The 17,706-nt window shown below is 40.2% G+C and overlaps 1 protein-coding gene across 2 annotated transcripts in view; it reads right to left on the bottom strand.

Annotated features, from left to right (window-relative positions):
- Window positions 1-2,288: 2,288 nt before the first annotated feature.
- Window positions 2,289-17,706, bottom strand: part of dph1 (diphthamide biosynthesis 1) — a 56,288-nt gene continuing 40,870 nt past the window's right edge. For both annotated transcript variants that reach the window (XM_026321493.2, XM_026321503.2), the window contains exons 7-12: window positions 17,549-17,617; window positions 16,654-16,810; window positions 14,365-14,465; window positions 5,753-5,831; window positions 3,382-3,516; window positions 2,289-3,070 (exon numbers count right to left, since the gene is read on the bottom strand). In XM_026321493.2, the coding sequence (XP_026177278.1) occupies window positions 2,990-3,070; window positions 3,382-3,516; window positions 5,753-5,831; window positions 14,365-14,465; window positions 16,654-16,810; window positions 17,549-17,617 (622 nt within the window). In that variant the 3' untranslated portion in view covers window positions 2,289-2,989. The remainder of the gene's footprint in view (window positions 3,071-3,381; window positions 3,517-5,752; window positions 5,832-14,364; window positions 14,466-16,653; window positions 16,811-17,548; window positions 17,618-17,706) is intronic.

Here is a 17,706-nt window from a genome sequence, read left to right on the forward strand (position 1 = left end):
ATAACTTCTGTCTCATTTTTACCCATGTTTGATTTTTTGGAACAGAAAGGTCCAGTGATAATAAGAAACATATGCGAAGGAAATGAACACTAGACAGCTGAGGGTAAATGTAAACTTGCCTTACATTCAGGAAGGTGCTGAACAGATCAGTGACAATGAAAAAAAGGAGGGGACAATGAGTGACTGCTATGACTCAGCCTTTCCCTGGTCGCAGAAATAAACAACTAAATACATCACAGGTGCTGACATGTTTTTCTTCCTCATGGATAGCACACAAAAGCCACAGAAAAACATTAACCCAGCGAACAGTCCCTATTTACTGTAAATGCGTTAATACAATTACCGCCTTTGGATGGTTGATGATGTGTGGTTTTTGATGGTGCATTAGCTGATGGCTTTGGAGTCATATCTATGCTCATGGCTGTAGGCTATGCAAACAAATGTTGGGCACCAATGGCAACCACCTGACCATGCAGTCAGAGTATATTGATATCACTGTTAGCAGTACGTGACCTGAGCACCTGTTGTGTTAAGCACAGGCTAAAACATGTGCTCGCTGCAGAGTAATACAGTAACACCCATAGAAAACATGTCTCAAATCCTCCTTGGCAAGTGCTAGCCTCAGATCAGGAAATTGGGTGCCGCTGGCAGAGGAAGTGTGATGGTCAACACATTCGGAACAGGGTGCAAAGGAGGAAGGAAAGAGATGATGTGCCAAGAAGGAAAGAAGGAGCTTAGAGTGAAATTCTCACCACATCTGGAAACAATTGCACACAGACGTTACAAATGCACACTGGATACTTGTGGGTCCATGCCCAGCAATACCTTTCCACTATGAAAAGTGTGTGACTTGATGTGCCTTACATGGCTAAAATAAGCCATGCAAACGCTGCCACCTAGTGGTCACACAGTAAGAAATAGCTGGTGAGGAATCTCAGAGAACTCTGCCTGTCTGCGACTGGCAGAGTTAAAAGAAATCTGTGGATCAGTCTCATTAAGGTCTAACTCCCTGATTACTTTGCTTCCATGAGCCAACTCAAGCAACCACAATATGCTTCACAATAGTTCTATCCATCTATTCAAAAATTCACTTTTTTTGGTTTTAAGAGGTTTGGTGGACCACCATTTTATATTATACACTCCATTTTACTTATGTACAATGTAGGAGTAAATATGTGGATCATATTGTAATATTCCAACTAAGATCTATGGAACATTACTTGTTTTCAAGGGAAAAATCAATGAGCATCCAAATAATCAAACACTAAGAATAATAGTAAGAACAGCTATTATAACATAAGGCCCAAACGTATTTAGCAAAAACTGAATGTATTTCAACTGAATTCTGAAGAAACAGCAATGCTGCATGCATAATAATTTCACATGTATCAGGCAAACCGACAGATGTATATTATTAGTTTTAATTGTGAAACAATTTTACACCAGTGTGTATCAAAAATCCAAAAATCTTCAAATATCTGTTTTATCCTTCTGTTGTTTCCATAGTGGTTCAAACTCAAACCCTGTTATACAAAACAACTATCTTGCCAGCTAGGATATTTTTTTTGAAAACATCCTTTTTTTTTTTTACTGATTTTCAAATAGGCAATTAATTAATATTTAAAGCAAAACAAATCATTAGGCTGTGAGATTAAAAACTGCACACTCTAGATGGGGAGAAAAGAAGATTCATTAAACTTCTCCCCTCATTCCCCTGATACAATGAGGCAAAATATAAATCAAACATCAGCTGCGTGAGAGCTCTGCTGCCTAATCATTTAATCTTGAGCGCTGTACATCACACAGTGTACTGTAGCGAATACTGAGCTCTTCAAGATAATAGCCACTAGTGGGATATGCACACACATCATTCGAAAGATGGACATCTGGCGGGACGGGATGCATCACAGTGGCCTCTGTTGCCAAGGAGATATGATGGTGGAAAATAGTAGGTAGGATCTGAAGCCTAGTAGTTGTAGACATTCAGAAGACCATACGCACCTGAGACACAATACTGCAACCTGGTGAAAGCTGACAAATTCTTGAGATCAGCTAAGGCCATGGTGCACTGCTGACAGTCTGCTTCTTGTTTGGTTGCCAAACAGCAACAGAGTGTTTATTTATTTATTTATTGATAGACTCCTCCTCCATCAATAAATAATGAGGATGGCAAGCGGTCGTGACTAGCAGTGCATGCATGCATCTAGAAACTCATACCCATCAGCCTTAAAAACAGGCTCATTGCTTCAGGACGGCCCAGAGTTCATCAAAAATTCTCACACAAGAAGCTGGGTTCCATTTCTGATTTATTGTTTCAGAATTCGACCCGAAAAGGATCAAAGAGAAACAAGTTCAAATCATAATGTATTACAGATATATCCACATTACAGTGGAACACTCACATACTGTACATTATGTAACATATCATACAATATCTGCCAATGTCTTTAAGATATCGCTTGAAGGGAAACTCATTTGAAGTGTCTGACATACAGTGCTACCCAAGGACGAGACTGTATTTGATTAAAACCACACTTACAGAGACTTTAATTCCAGAAAATGTTCTCAAGGTTATCTGACAATCTCTCACCCTATTTATAACATTTAAAAAAAGTTATGTGTGCACTACAGGAAGACAGACACATCTACAGTGTGCAGAAGTAATTCCTTTCTTGGCACAGTGGACAGCAGCTCATCCATGGAAACCTAACACATGCGGGCGCTCAAACACTGAGGCTATTCTCTCTGTTGCATGTATTTGATCACAGAACAGGTGCATAAAATGAAATTTGGTTTGATTTGCTGTGCTGTAGCATGAGGGATTATTTATGGCTTGTAATCTATTTGAGGAGGTGGAGACTTTAGCTCTGCTTGCTGATACACTGTCTGGACAAATACCGCCTCTCCTCCTTTGGTCTGACCTTCCACCAGCCGTTACCAGTCAGAAGCAGGCACGAGACGAGTCAAAGGGAGTGCTGGTCAGGGTGTGTCATTTGCCTTGACAGCCACAGGGGGCGCTCTGGTTCTGCCCACACTGTTTGGTCAGAAGGGCTGGCTCTGGACCTTGTTTCTGCAGGCAGGCAGTGGGATAGCATTAACACTTGGAATAGTGACAATACCCACCTCAGACAGATTAGTGGTAATGTAGGCCAATATGGCTCCTTGTAGAGTGATATCAAAGAGCAGCAACTGACTAAATAAAAATTCATTGTAACTTATAATGCATTTCAAGGTCAAGGTCACTTTAAGAGAGATGTCCAGACACATGTCCTTTTATCATTGTGCCACTGGGTGTCAGTATGGTGACATAAAGAGAAAAAAAAAAACAAGCAATGAAGCCTGAACACAATGTGAATTCACTATATACCAGCTTTTGCTCACCTGGGTCTGTCTGCGAGTGGGCCGCACAGGTTGGTTGTCAGGATGGTTGGGCGTCCACTGCCCCAGGCTCTGATTGGAGTAGAAGTCCATGGGGTAGATTTCCTTCCAGTCTACATCCTGTAAGGCAACTGCTGCCTTATAGAGCGATGGACAGATAATGCAAACAAACAAACAAAAAAAAAAGCCAAGAGAAAGAAAGTTAAAAGTGCAATAGCAAGCACCTTAAGAGGTGTTGAGGTGTGTGCAATTCTGATATCTGTTATCTAGTAGTGGATTTGCAGCATTTGAGCAAACTGGCTGCAGAAAAGCATGAAGTGCTAAGAAGATACAACATGCTGATTACACAGACATGACAGGTGTCATAATATTAAGCTTGGATAACAGTTGTCATGTTATCCCTGTGCAGCAGTACTGCATGACACAACAGCTGGTAGAGGCGAGTAACAACACCAGCATGACAGTGCTGTGACTTCAGTGCAGACTGCTCCATATGGAAGAGAAGTGCCTATGAATATTGATTGTGAATGAAAGAACAAATCATCTAATTGTTCATTTATTCATTTATCAAACTGCTCATCCATCTTTCCATCTATTTAGATTACAAGGCGCAAGTTCGGCTTCACACAATTTGGGACAATTTAGGTAATGGATGAAAATATGATGAGAAAACAAGTCAGAGAGCTAGAGAATACAGTTGACAGGAAACATGAAAATTGTAGTTTTAAAACAGTGAACTCTGTTGTTTGCATAGCTTCGGATGAACAAGCACCTCTACAAAAAGACATCAATTTTTCTTCTTCAGAAAGCAGAAATTAAGTCAATAGCTTATTTTTTCAGCTTTTTCCCTTTTTACACTTTAACAGTTGTAATGTGCTGGATGCTATGTATTTCTGTTTACCAAAAGTAAACAGAAATATGTAGTCTTTCAAGTGTAAAAAAAATAGCAACATTCACCTTCATATCCAGCTATTAAAATACAATTTAAGGCTCAATATTTTATGCCTAAACAAATATGTACACTGGAATAAACCTTTCCTTCTCGTCTTTTTTCCCCTTTTATTTTCCCAAACATCATTCTCTTAAAGTCCTTTTCATTTTCTTCTCTTCTCTGCCCTTATTCCCCTCGCCTCTCAACACTGCTCTCCTCCTCTCCCCTCTCACACCAACTGGCTCTCTCTGTGGAAGCTAGCTTCTCTTGCTAATCCCTGCTCCGACAGGAAAGCCAAGTGTGTCTTATTGACTATAAATATAACATGAGACGCACTGAAAATAAATGCTTGCCCCCCCCCCCTTCTCCTTGCACCAGCCACCCTCCCATCTCTTCTTCTTCATCTTCACTCTAAATGCCATGGTGGTGAGAAACAGTGCACTGCGACGTATAACACTCATAAGTATGAGATGAGGGGTGCATTAAGACTTCCTGTATCACAACCGTGCAGAAGCACACATACAGACAAAGTGCGGCTGCAAATTATTTAAACGCGTAGACACTGTTCCCAAATAGCTGGCGGGGAGAGTGAGCTTAAGAAAACAGACTGCTGCTTTCCTCATTACAGCGGGACTTCACAGGTCATTATAGACCACAGTCAGAAACAATACAAAATAATCATCACATTTCCTTCTGAGGTGAATGCTATCATTATTCTTAATGCGTTCATTCTGTAATATATTGGCAGCACAAGTGGTGCACAAAGATGTGTGCAAAAACAGCAATAGTTTCAACACAATCCAATATTAAAGACAGCAATTCCCCTTGCCGACATCTCACAAGGATTCAAATCAGCAGCACATCGTTAAGGAAAAAGAATGAATTAATAGTTGCCAAACCCATCACAGAGCAAGCTTGTTTTTTTTTTTGTTTTTTTTTTTTTTTTGCAGGCCTGCTCTACCAGCTGCAGCTGCACACAAACACTTTCTTTGAAACAGAGCTTTATGGGTTGCTGTCCAATCTTTCTCTCTCCCTTTAGAAAAACAAGCCGGCAGCGGGTCATGTGATTGTGTTGCCAGTAGGGGGACTAGTGTGCTGCCTGATGCTCTTTTGTGTCTGCATGCGAATGTGTGTGTGTGTGTGTGTGTGTGTGTGTGTGTGTGTGTGTGTGAAGGAGAGAGGAGGAGTAGCAGAAGGTGTGCTGCTCCTTCTCCAGTACAAGCAGGCCTTGATGAGTCCTATACAAATTCATCATTCTTTCATATTTAACATTGTAGTAGTTCCCATATCTTCTGTACTGTGATGAATGCTTCAGCAGCACAACTGTCAAGAAGCCTGTGTACTATTAGGAAGGTGTATGCGTGTACTTCATGAACCTCCTCTCATAAGTGAGTGACACCTATGATCTTGCAGAGAGTCCATAAGGTTTGTCTATAAATTTACCTCATATGGAGACAGCAGGGGTTTGGAGAAGGCTGTGCCCCAATCAATTGACAGGCGTGGACAAGCGATCTGGACCCACCTACAGCAATGAGAAGGTAGAAATCTGTACTCAAATGTACATCCATGAATGATACAAACGTGCACAAAACAGGAGCAGTCAGAGTGGGTGAGACACCAAGATCCTATTAGGCAGGCAGGGCACATCTGTGACTGCTCGTTGCATCTAGATACGTGATGCAACGGGGTTGTATCGAGAGACTCCCCTCCACCTGATCTCCAGCATCTGTAGGAGAGATCTGTCCTGATTTGCAGCAGCTCCAAAGACAGCAATGCTACACTGGCTGAATAGATAGCCAGGAGGTGAAAGAAAGGCTGAGAGAGAGAGGGAGAGAGAGAGAGAGAGAGAGAGAGGGAGAGAGAGAGAGAGAGAGAGAGAGAGAGAAAAAGGGAATATTTGTGGTGGTGGTGGAGGGTAGATTGGTAGCAGGAGGAATAAAAATAAAACAAAAACAAAAAGACATGTACAGAGGTGAAAAGAAGAAATGGAGTGAAAAAAAGAGGGAGAGGTTAGGTGAGTGTGAATAAAAAAGCTGCACCAGCCTGGTCTCCACGGAGGTAGCCTACATAGCTGGCAGACAGGGTGGTTGTGATGGTGAGGGTGAGGTTCGGGCGGAGGGGTGGGGGCTGTTTATGAGAGAGATGGGGAGGGGAGTGAGGAAAAAAAAAAGAGGGAGAAGGACACAGATAGGCAGCGATAGGAAGAAATAGTGAAGACAAAAACAAAAAGAGGGGGCGGGTGACAAGGCACAAGCAAGAGGCAGATGAGAGGCAGAAGATTGGCAGGGCAAAAAGTGTTTACTCTGGAAAATGCATGAGAGAGGAATGAGGAGGGTGTGGATGTAAACAGCTGGAGGGAAAAATGAACAATGGGAAAATGTAGATGGAGAGAACTGGCTGCAGCTATGGGGGTTAGCGTTCACAGATCAATCCTATCCACAGCTCCATCTCCACTCAGGGAGCGAACCCTCCCTTGTCCCTAATCCTCCTGGTGGAGTTCTATCAGAAATATTGACATGATATAAATTTAGCTCCAGTGCATGTATAAGGCTTAGAGATAATATAGGTCTAGGTAAATATTGAACACAATACACCTGTCTAAGATTTAAGCAAAAGAATATAGGTGATTCCAAAGACAGGGAAATAAAAATTGTGGTGTAAATGCTTGAACGCTTTCATGTCTGTGCTACTGTGTAAAATTCCCCATCTGTCTCTTCTTCAATTTCCAACTTTCACACAGTTTCTCAACTGCAGAATTGATTGCACTGTTGACTCCTGCTCCACACAGCTTTCTGTCACAGCAATATTCCACCCCCTCTGGGCAAACGCATTGGCATTTTCTCATTTTCAAATAACGCCTTTTTAAAAAAAAGATGTCTCCCCCCAAAGAGCATAATCTTATTCATCCTTGTAATTTGAGAGTTAGCTGAGTCAGAGATAGTTGCAGCATGCACGTACTGTATCTCCTCAGACCTAAGTTTTCTGAGTTAAAATGGAGAAATGGAAACTGAAAATATGACCTTTTCAGTCCATCAGCTGCTATTCGTAACACTACACATACCGTATATCAAAACTGCCTTAGGGCACACACACAGGAAGAAGGAACTAAATAGGGTAAGACTTGAACAGTTTTTGCATGTGTACAAATGTGAATAGATGTGGATGTGCACTTATCTATTTATGTGCACATTTGTAGCATGACGTGAAACGAACACCGGGAGAGGTTAAAACGAGGAGGGTGATTAATAAGCAAACCAAGACTCTTCCGACTAAATCCTTGGGGCTAGTGTTGAGAGAAGGGTCTGAGCGGAAAGTGAGACAGACAGCATAAAAGGAAAGGCAGAGAGGATCCCTCCTAAGGAGCAAAGAGCTGATTGGCACATGAAGCCAGAAGGGACTTTTCTAATATTAGCACAGACACTGATTGAATGGTGCAGTTCACAGTAAAATACATGGTGCAATGCCAGGTATTGCCCCCAGAATGCAGCCCAAATTGCATTCCCAGCCTTTATCTGGCATTCAATCTAGCCAGCACAGCAGAGAACTTGCATCATGGGGGTGCAGTGAAAGAGAGACAAAGCTGGAGGAAAGAAGAGAGGAAGATGTGTATAAACAGAAGAAAAAAAATGGGCTTTTTGTCTCTGGCAGTTGAGCTTTGTTTCGCAACATATTCCCAATTAAAGATGAACTGAAATAGAGAATGAACGAAGAGTGATGAATAATATACAGTCTGATGGGAGCTTTGTCTCTTCTGCCCCTTTCTAAAGGATCTGTTTACATTAGGAGAAAGTAGAAACCTAGAAGGATTAGGAGAGCAGGGTGCAGGGCGGCTATGAGATTTAGTGCTACGATGCAATGTGAGCTCCAGCTCAGGCTTCACTGCATTACCTGCTGTGGCCCATTACACCCTGACACCATTAGGAGGACCTCCACCAGCATGGCTTCACTCCAATTACACTCACAATTATGACCAGCCAAAAGCAACAACAATTAACCTTCTTGCACTGGAGAAAAATAGGCAAGGCAAGTTTATTTATATAGCACAATCCATACAGAAAATAGAAAGCGTTCACCTTCAAATGCAAACCCAACTGAAATAAAACAACCTATTTTATTGCAGTGCAGTCAAAATTTAAAATTCTAACTATGAGGTAAATGACTGCAATGCACTGGGTGGCATTCACAGTCTAGTTGAGATAAATGTGTGTTGGGTGCTGATATCTGTACAACAGTTTAAAAAAACCTGCTTGGTGTACAGCCAAATTACACACTTAAGAACACATGCTAATGGTGTGTTTCTCTTTATATGAGCAAGTATGTGTGTGTCTAATGACCGAGAAAGCCTTAGAGTGGGTCCACGCAGTGTGCTGTGTTGGTTAGTACTAAGCCATCCTGTGCCCCCTAACTGTCAATCTTTCAGTCTGCCTCTCTCGCTTTCCTTCTTCAGCACAGTCAGTTTCCACACCTGGTGGTTTGCAATGTTGACTGTAGCCTTTATTCTTAGCAACAGTGGAGCAAAAGAATAAGAAAGAATATATATAATAAAATGGTTGATAAGGCATGATAAAATGTTAACAGACGAGATCCACTCAGTGTTGTCCAATCTCACTTTGAATAAGCACCCATGACTAATGATGTAAACAGTGTTGTCAGTAAGTCACATTTTCCCAAATGAACCTTCAAACTCTACTTTAATCTCAAACCAGGACTCATTAAGGGAGATTAAAGACAACGTTTTTTTTTTGAGAAAACATCATTACGGTGAATGAATGCAATGGTCTCCAATAAGGCTGGAAATTGAACTAAGTTTAACAGTTTTTTTTTTTTTTTTGGCATCAGCCATAGCATTGAATATCAAAAACTGTCAATGGCTAAAAGCTGTTAGCTCTATTCTTCAATAGTGCATAGACAGCATTATTGTTGGACTGTAGTCTTACTGTTACATAAAGGTGACCCTTATAACTACTGCCTCATATTGAAATGATCTTGTCTGTCCCAAATCCTTAAATCATCAGTGAATCAGTGAATTCACAACTATGTACACTTCCTGAAGGGTAATAACCTCCTACAGCTGCAGCAGTCTGGTTTTAGAACAGCTCATAGCACAATAACCACAGCAGCTGCTGTTATGGAGGATATTGTTAACTTACCTTATAAAATTATAATATAAAGCTCACTGCTTTTTATTTTGTATATAAATAAAGTTTATCTCCAACCTAACAATGCATTATACACTTTTATGCTGATGATACCATCTTGTATGCCGTCGGCATCACTCCCTTGTTAAATCTAAAACTTATTCTATATTCATAAAAGACAAATTGTGTGCTTTTCACAAGCACACGAATCACTGGTGTCCCAAATCCAATTAATGTTCTAAATGGTGATGAAACAGATACAGTGCAGCCTTACAAATAATTAGGAATTTGGTTAGAGATAGGATTTTCTCTAAAACACACATTGAACATCTTGAATTAAAAACTCGAATTGGTTTCTTATACAGAAATTGTTTTTTCTTATCCTATGGAAACAGAAAAATGTTATACAATTCACCATACTGTCCACATTGGGTTATGGAGATATTAGGTATGCTCATGCTGCTGTTACAACTCTTAAACCACTGGAAGCTCTCAACTACTGTGCCATTTGATTTATTACTGGCGACAGCTACCATACTCATCTCTGTGAGCTACAGTATATGAAAAGATGGGTTGGTCTTCACTGGCATCAAAAAAGTATCATCACATATGTGTCTTTTTTTTTTTTAATATGGTGAAACTGTATAAATTGCCAAGATCCTTAGGTGTGTTTGGAACTCACAGCCATGAAACCAAATCACAGAAATGATTGGCTTTAAAATTTTGTGACATCAACTGTGAGCTGAGGAAGGCCAGTTTAGAGCACTAGACACCTTATATTGGAATGAGCTGCAACAGAGCTTAAAGTTGGAATCACTCATTCTGCAAAAAAAAAAACTTTAATAGCCCATTTTACCAAGAAAACTTGTGATTATTTTAATTAGTGCTGCAGCAATGTGTGTGCTCTGGGTGAAGAGCACACACATTGCTGGGCTGTTCGCGTTCTAACTGTCGGTTATGCCTTCAGGTTGCTCTGTGCCCTCCCTGATCATAGTCTGCATATTTGTGGTTCTTTCATTGCTCACACTCAGACTGTCCTAAATGTACAGTGGGTACGGAAAGTATTCAGACCCCTTTAAATTTTTCACTCTTTGTGTCATTGCAGCCATTTGCCAAAATCAAAAAAGTTCATTTTATTTCTCATTAATGTACACTCAGCACCCCATCTTGACAGAAAAACACAGAAATGTAGAAATTTTTGCAAATTTATTAAAAAAGAAAAACTGAAATATCACATGGTCATAAGTATTCAGACCCTGTGCTCAGTATTGAGTAGAAGCACCCTTTTGAGCTAGTACAGCCATGAGTCTTCTTGGGAATGATGCAACAAGTATTTCACACCTGGATTTGGGAATCCTCTGCCATTCTTCCTTGCAGATCCTCTCCAGTTCTGTCAGGTTGGATGGTGAACGTTGGTGGACAGCCATTTTCAGGTCTCTCCAGAGATGCTCAATTGGGTTTAGGTCAGGGCTCTGGCTGGGCCAGTCGAGAACGGTCACAGAGTTGTTCCGAAGCCACTCCTTTGTTATTTTAGCTGTGTGCTTAGGGTCATTGTCCTGTTCAAAGGTGAACCTTCGGCCCAGTCTGAGGTCCTGAGCACTCTGGAAGAGGTTTTCTTCTAGGATATCTCTGGACTTGGCCGCATTCATCTTTCCTTCAATTGCAACCAGTCGTCCTGTCCCTGCAGCTGAAAAACACCCCCACAACATGATGCTCCCACCACCATGTTTCACTGCAGGGATTGTATTGGGCAGGTGATGAGCAGTGCCTGGTTTTCTCCACACATACCGCTTAAAATTAACGCCAAAAAGTTCAATTTTGGTCTCATCAGACCAGAGAATCTTATTTCTCATAGTCTGGGAGTCCTTCATGTGTCTTTTGGCAAACTCTATGCGGGCTTTCATGTGTCTTGCACTGAGGAGAGGCTTCCGTCAGGCCACTCTGCCATAAAGCCCCGACTGGTGGAGGGCTGCAGTGATAGTTGACTTTGTGGAACTTTCTCCCATCTCCCTACTGCATCTCTGGAGCTCAGCCACAGTGATCTTTGGGTTCTTCTTTACCTCTCTCACCAAGGCTCTTCTCCCACGATTGCTCAGTTTGGCTGGACGGCCAGGTCTAGGAAGAGTTCTGGTCGTCCCAAACTTTTTCCATTTGAGGATTATGGAGGCCACTGTGGTCTTAGGAACCTTGAGTGCTGCAGAAATTCTTTTGTAACCTTGGCCAGATCTGTGCCTTGCCACAATTCTGTCTCTGAGCTCCTTGGGCAGTTCCTTCGACCTCATGATTCTCATTTGCTCTGACATGCACTGTGAGCTGTAAGGTCTTATATGGACAGGTGTGTGCCTTTCCTAATCAAGTCCAATCAGTTTAATTAAACACAGCTGGACTCCAATGAAGGAGCAGAACCATCTCAAGGAGGATCAGAAGAAATGGACAGCATGTGAGTTAAATATGAGTGTCACTGCAAAGGGTCTGAATATTTATGACCATGTGATATTTCAGTTTTTCTTTTTTAATAAATTTGCAAAAAATTCTACATTTCTGTTTTTTTCTGTCAAGATGGGGTGCTGAGTGTACATTAATGAGAAATAAAATGAAGTTTTTTGATTTTGGCAAATGGCTGCAATGACACAAAGAGTGAAAAATTTAAAGGGGTCTGAATACTTTCCGTACCCACTGTATATTATTCTGCTCTGTACAATATGTGCAACAACTATTTTACTGTTATCCATCCTGGAAGAAACATCCCGCCAGAGAGATTATTGTTGTTTTTGTTTTCAGGTCATTCAGGCAGATCTTGATCTCAGTGTGACTTTCCCATTAAATAAAGCTTACGTAACTAACTAATTATGTATAAATATTTAATGGCCGGTTTATTAGGTACACTTAGGTCCAAGTAATGCAGTACAACAACCCTGCAACTGATTTTGCCTTCCTGAAGGTGCTAATCTTAGTTTTTTCCTCTACGTTTGTTTGGGAGACATTGTGATTTAACTTTATGTTCATTTGAAGGCTGTAGTATATGGTGTTATTAAACTGTATTGTGTATGAGCCCAATTTATTTAAATATAATGGTCAGTTAGTTGCCAGGTATTCCTAATAAACTGGCAACTTAGTATAAAACTATATTATGCATGTGATATACATATAGATATCAGGCGTTGTGTACAAACAACATTTTTCTTGACATCAGTGTATAAACACTATGAAAACAAACATTGAAAAGCTTTTTTAATGAGGGCTTGTTTTGGTTGAGTGAATCGTGCCTCACTTACATAATGTTGGAGTTGCACTCATACATCAGTCTGAAGAGGAGAGCCAAATAACAAAGAAAAAAACCCCCTGCTTTTATCACGATCGTTTGCTTTCCAAGCACAGCCCCCTCAACTACCTCTGCATCTCTCTCTCCAACTCGCTCTCAATCTCTCTTAGACCTTCGGTTCCTCTCTCACCCACTCCTCCCTCACACATCACCCCTCTCATTACTCCGTTGTGAGAGGCCAATCTGAGGGAGTGTGTGGAGCATGTGTGTGACTGTGTGAGTGCCTTTGTGAGTTTGATTGGAGCTGTATCACATCCATGTCTCACTAACCCCTTGTCCATCTTCACCTCTGTTCCTCTGGTTGAAAGTCAGATAAATCAAAGAAGCTGTGCCTTGAAGCCTGAATAATTGACATTTCATTGAGAAATCTTCCGGAGTTTATTTTTTTAATACAGTAATGATGCTGGGCTAGATAACACCATAAAGTGCCACAGCATATTTCAGCACCTACCACTGTGATTATCAAGAATTCAGTGACACTTCACCAATTCAGTAATTTCATAAAATGTGAGGAATAGACTGTTATGTTTGGTGGATTCACATGGTAAGATGATGGAACAAAATCATAAAACTAATGATAAAATAGATTAACAATAAATAAATAAAAAAGCTATCTTGAGCAAACACAAGGCCATTATTTTTATTGTACCATGACCTTACTGCAGAAGTATATAGTGAAAAACAAGCACCTGATTTGATTATTCATGTATAAAATTCCTATTTCTATGCTCAGTGTGTCAGAGTTGAGGAAACTGTATCAAGCAGTTTCATTATACATTGGACTTTTGCTACGAAGGCAAAACGATGGAATCTCTCCGAGACATGAATGCCAATTCTGTTTATGAAGCTACACATTCTAGACTATGGTTTGTCAGCTTCTTGTTGTAATGTGCGCTTGCAAATTATGCTGACTCCCCAGTTTTGTGTGCAATGATGCTTACAGAATACATTTCAAATGTTGTTGATTGCAACTTTTAGACGACTGCTTGCTGTTGTTGATAACAGCTCTGCCTGGGTCTATGATGTGGAAGGTAAATTAGCCATTTTTATAGCAAAAGAACATAGTGGCGATTAAAAGATTCAAAGTCAAGAAAACAATAAGTTAAAGTGGAAGTTTAGTGATGAGTGGAAGACAATCAGTGTTGAATGTTGCAGGAAGCCATGGCAAGTCATCAACAAAAATCTATCAATTACACTTTTTAAGAGACTCTTTTTAGTAGTAATAAACTTTTTGTAGTAACAGGGAATTTTCACTGTGTATGGGAGAATAGTAGCCTTGCCCGACAATACTGAATGTACTAAGGTCTGACTCAAAAACCATTGAGCTGTCATAGAAAATAGACTCAAATTACTTTGCAAACAGCTGGATCAGCCTTTAACCAGTCACAATATAAATTAGTGTCTGGCTTTGTTCTCTACATTCATCTTCTCTAGTGAAAATTGAGTTTATATATTATAGGTTGGCTTCTTCAAGGCTAGATGCATATGGGTAATCATCTTTACTACATCTACCATGGCCAAGAGCTTCTTATTCAAGGTTGTGACCAAATCTGGATTTGTACATGTACAGTATGTGTACGCAGCTTAATACTCACGCATCTACATCTGGCATCAAATCCAGCTTGCTGGGGAAAATCTCAGACAGGAGCACTATATTGAAGGACTTTCCCAATGACTGAAGCCTTGACTGCAGGTGCTAGGAAGAGAGAAAACTAATGTTAAAAATACCAGTAGAAAGGTTTGCCATCCGAACATCAAACACAATCCTCTCAGATGAAACAAATGATAAGACACAGTCCTTTGAGCATTGCAGCCTAGGGCTGTCCAGTTGTTTTTGCTTTACTGTCCCTGCAGCAAGTCTATTTAATCCAGCTCTCAGTGTCTAAAGCCTCATTCATCATTCTGCCGGACACCCACGTCTACACTGTGGTGACGATGACTTAAGGCAGGCAGCAGACAGAACCTTCCCCTCATCCATGTCCTCCAGCTCCTCCTAGCTTTCTCAGTCCAGGTCAAGATGTATAATCCTCCCAGCATATTCTGGGACTTTGTCTGGATCTCCTTCCAGTTTGCTCTAGTCAAATGCCTCCATAGAAAGGAATCGTAATTAGATGTTTAATAAAACACTACTGGCTTGCAGTAGTTTAACTCCAAAGTCCTGAAGGATGTTCAGTCTCCTCAACCTCAACAGTCCCAATATTTCAGTCTCTACCCAGAGCTCAAAACTGTGGGAGAGGTTGGGAATTTAGACAAAGCAATTTTGCTTCACACTCCCTCATCACAAGTGTCTGGCACACTTTGCTGACACTGAAGCAATCCACCCGTCAATCTCATAGCAAGTGCTGACTTTCACAATCGCACACTCACACCGCTACAGGTCATTGCTTGATGATGCCAATGGAATTACATCATCAGCAATGATGCTATCACCAAACTGGTGTCTCTGTCTACTCCTTGGAGGTACATAGATATTATATCCGTAATATTCACAGCATTGCTAACAAAGTAAAACCCACTAATAAGGCACTTTTTTGGTGCTGAGAATACTAACATGACATACACTCCATTTTTATAGTACTAAATACAATAGGGGTTATTCATAAACCTTTTAAGTCCATAAAACATGTTAACTTTAGCAAAGAACTACACAAACCCTTCTTGCCAAGTGAAAGGGCTAATACATTGTTTGACAGAAAGGAGGGAATATGCTTCACTCTTTCTGCAACTCAGGTACCTTTCCCTGCACACCTCGGACAATCATATAGATGTGACCTTCTCTAAAACAGTGGTGCTCAGCAGGGTATTTGAGAGAGTTCCCACATCTGTGTGGTATGTTTCAATTAGGCAAGTTGGGAAAAGAAAAGTGCACAGTGAGCTGGTCCCACACACACACACACGCTCACGCACGCGGATTAGAAGTTTATCTAGTGTTAAATTTGAGGTTCATGTATTCTGTCCTACTGCATTTGAATTATAGATGATAATATGAGAAAGGCAAAGTTACTAAGTAAAGTAAAAACAAAACAATACAGAAATAAAAAGAAAAAAATAATGAGAACAGTACAGAACAGGAGGAGCAGCTGTGGTTTGGAAGTGACCAGAGAGCGCTCCTCGGGCGATCGATTGATACCTGCAGACAGACTTGTGCGCGTGCTAATGCATAATAGCTTGTACTTACAAAGACTTTGAGTTTCTCCCTTAGGAATCTGCACCTAATGCACCAGCATGTGTGTATCGTTTCCCAGACAATCGGTTCTATATGAGTGTTTGGAGTAGCTGAACTTACACTGACAGTTGATACAGCTGGGAAAAGTGTGTTTTATACACAAAAGGAAACTTTGATGAGAGACTTGGATGGTTAGTGTTTCCTAAGTCAATATTTGATTAGTTTTTTAAAAAAAATTAAGTTTCACTGGTTTATTAATCTAAAACTTCTCAATTCTGTTTGGCAATTTGGCTTAATAACTATGAGCAGTAATTTGAAGTGATAGTTTCTAATTTAATTTATGATCCTAATTCTCAGTTTACTGAGAAAGTGGTGTAAAAAGTGTGGATTATGTACAGTATTTTTGAATGCATTAAAATATTAATGTTTAATTACTTCTAATTTATGCTGCAGAACTGAACATTTCTAGCAGTATCCCTCCAATACATGGCAGCCCCTGAGGAGAACAGCCTGATCAAGGAAAGGACTTTCTATAGCTGGACATCTGCATCATTCTAAATGTGAAATAACAAGTGCCCTGTGTGAAAACTGCTCATCTTATTAGTACTTCAGGTTACACAATCACTTGCCAGAGAAACTGAAACTGAAAAATATTACAAACCATTGCACAAGTGGCCTGAGGACCTATAGATGTTGAAACAAAGACACAGTCTCTCACCTCCTGGACTTTTGGGCTGCCCTGGCGGCCAAGCGTTCCCAAGATCAGGCCCCATTTCTCAGCAGAACGAGCCTTTTCAATTGCTTGGCGCCTTAAGGCAATCATGGCCTCGTGGTCATAGTACTCCTGAGAAAAAACCTTACTGTAGGGGTCATATCTACAAAAAAAAAAAAAAAAAAAAAAAACAAACAAAAAAAAAAACAATAGAAAAAAGCAAACATACAGAGATGTGAAACGAATGTGTGCATAGATATAAACAGACAAACCCACCACATACCATTGCATTACCATCTATTGTTTAAGTATCTATCTTCTGGATAGAAATGCAAGAAAAGAGGAAAAAAACAAAATCCAATCATGAAAAGCCATCAGGAGTATGACAGGAGTTAGTGGATCTTAGGGAAAATTGAGGTATTTATGAACATCTAATCTCCTTTTCTTCAGTACAAGAGCTTCACTTGAGATTAGAATCTTGTTTATGAGACCTGTGATCTGTGCAGCCGTGCATACGTCTATTACAACACGATGTCACTTCACATTTAGACAAGACCTCATCAAAACTCAACTTCAACAAAATGTTATCAGGACACAGCAATGAGGTGAGTGATTATGAGTGTTACAGAGATTATAAACATTTGAATAGCATTATAAAACATTCTTCTGAGTATCTTAATAGATGATCCCAAATACTTTCTAACCTATATTTGCAAAATTTACTTTTACTTTTTGCAATCAGAACACTTATTCCATTAACATCTTTCACTTTCTCCTAAAATGTGTCATATTAGAGCTGTACTGCTAATTGACTACAATAATCATTTTCTAGATGATTTCAGTAAATTACAGAGAAATGAAAATAATTGAAGACAATCTGTGGCACTTTATTTCACATTACCTGTAGGCAGGGATTTCTGGGTTTGCAATCATGATTGACTCCAGGTGAAATCTTCCATCTCCAAGATAACTGTAAAAACACCGATGTATTTAGAGTTAGAAGTAAAGAAAAAAGAGAAATGACTTGCAAAGAAAACGCCCTCATAATAAATACTGAGC

This window comes from Mastacembelus armatus, chromosome 13, assembly GCF_900324485.2.
Source record: "Mastacembelus armatus chromosome 13, fMasArm1.2, whole genome shotgun sequence".
Classification (NCBI taxonomy): Eukaryota; Metazoa; Chordata; class Actinopteri; order Synbranchiformes; family Mastacembelidae; genus Mastacembelus; species Mastacembelus armatus.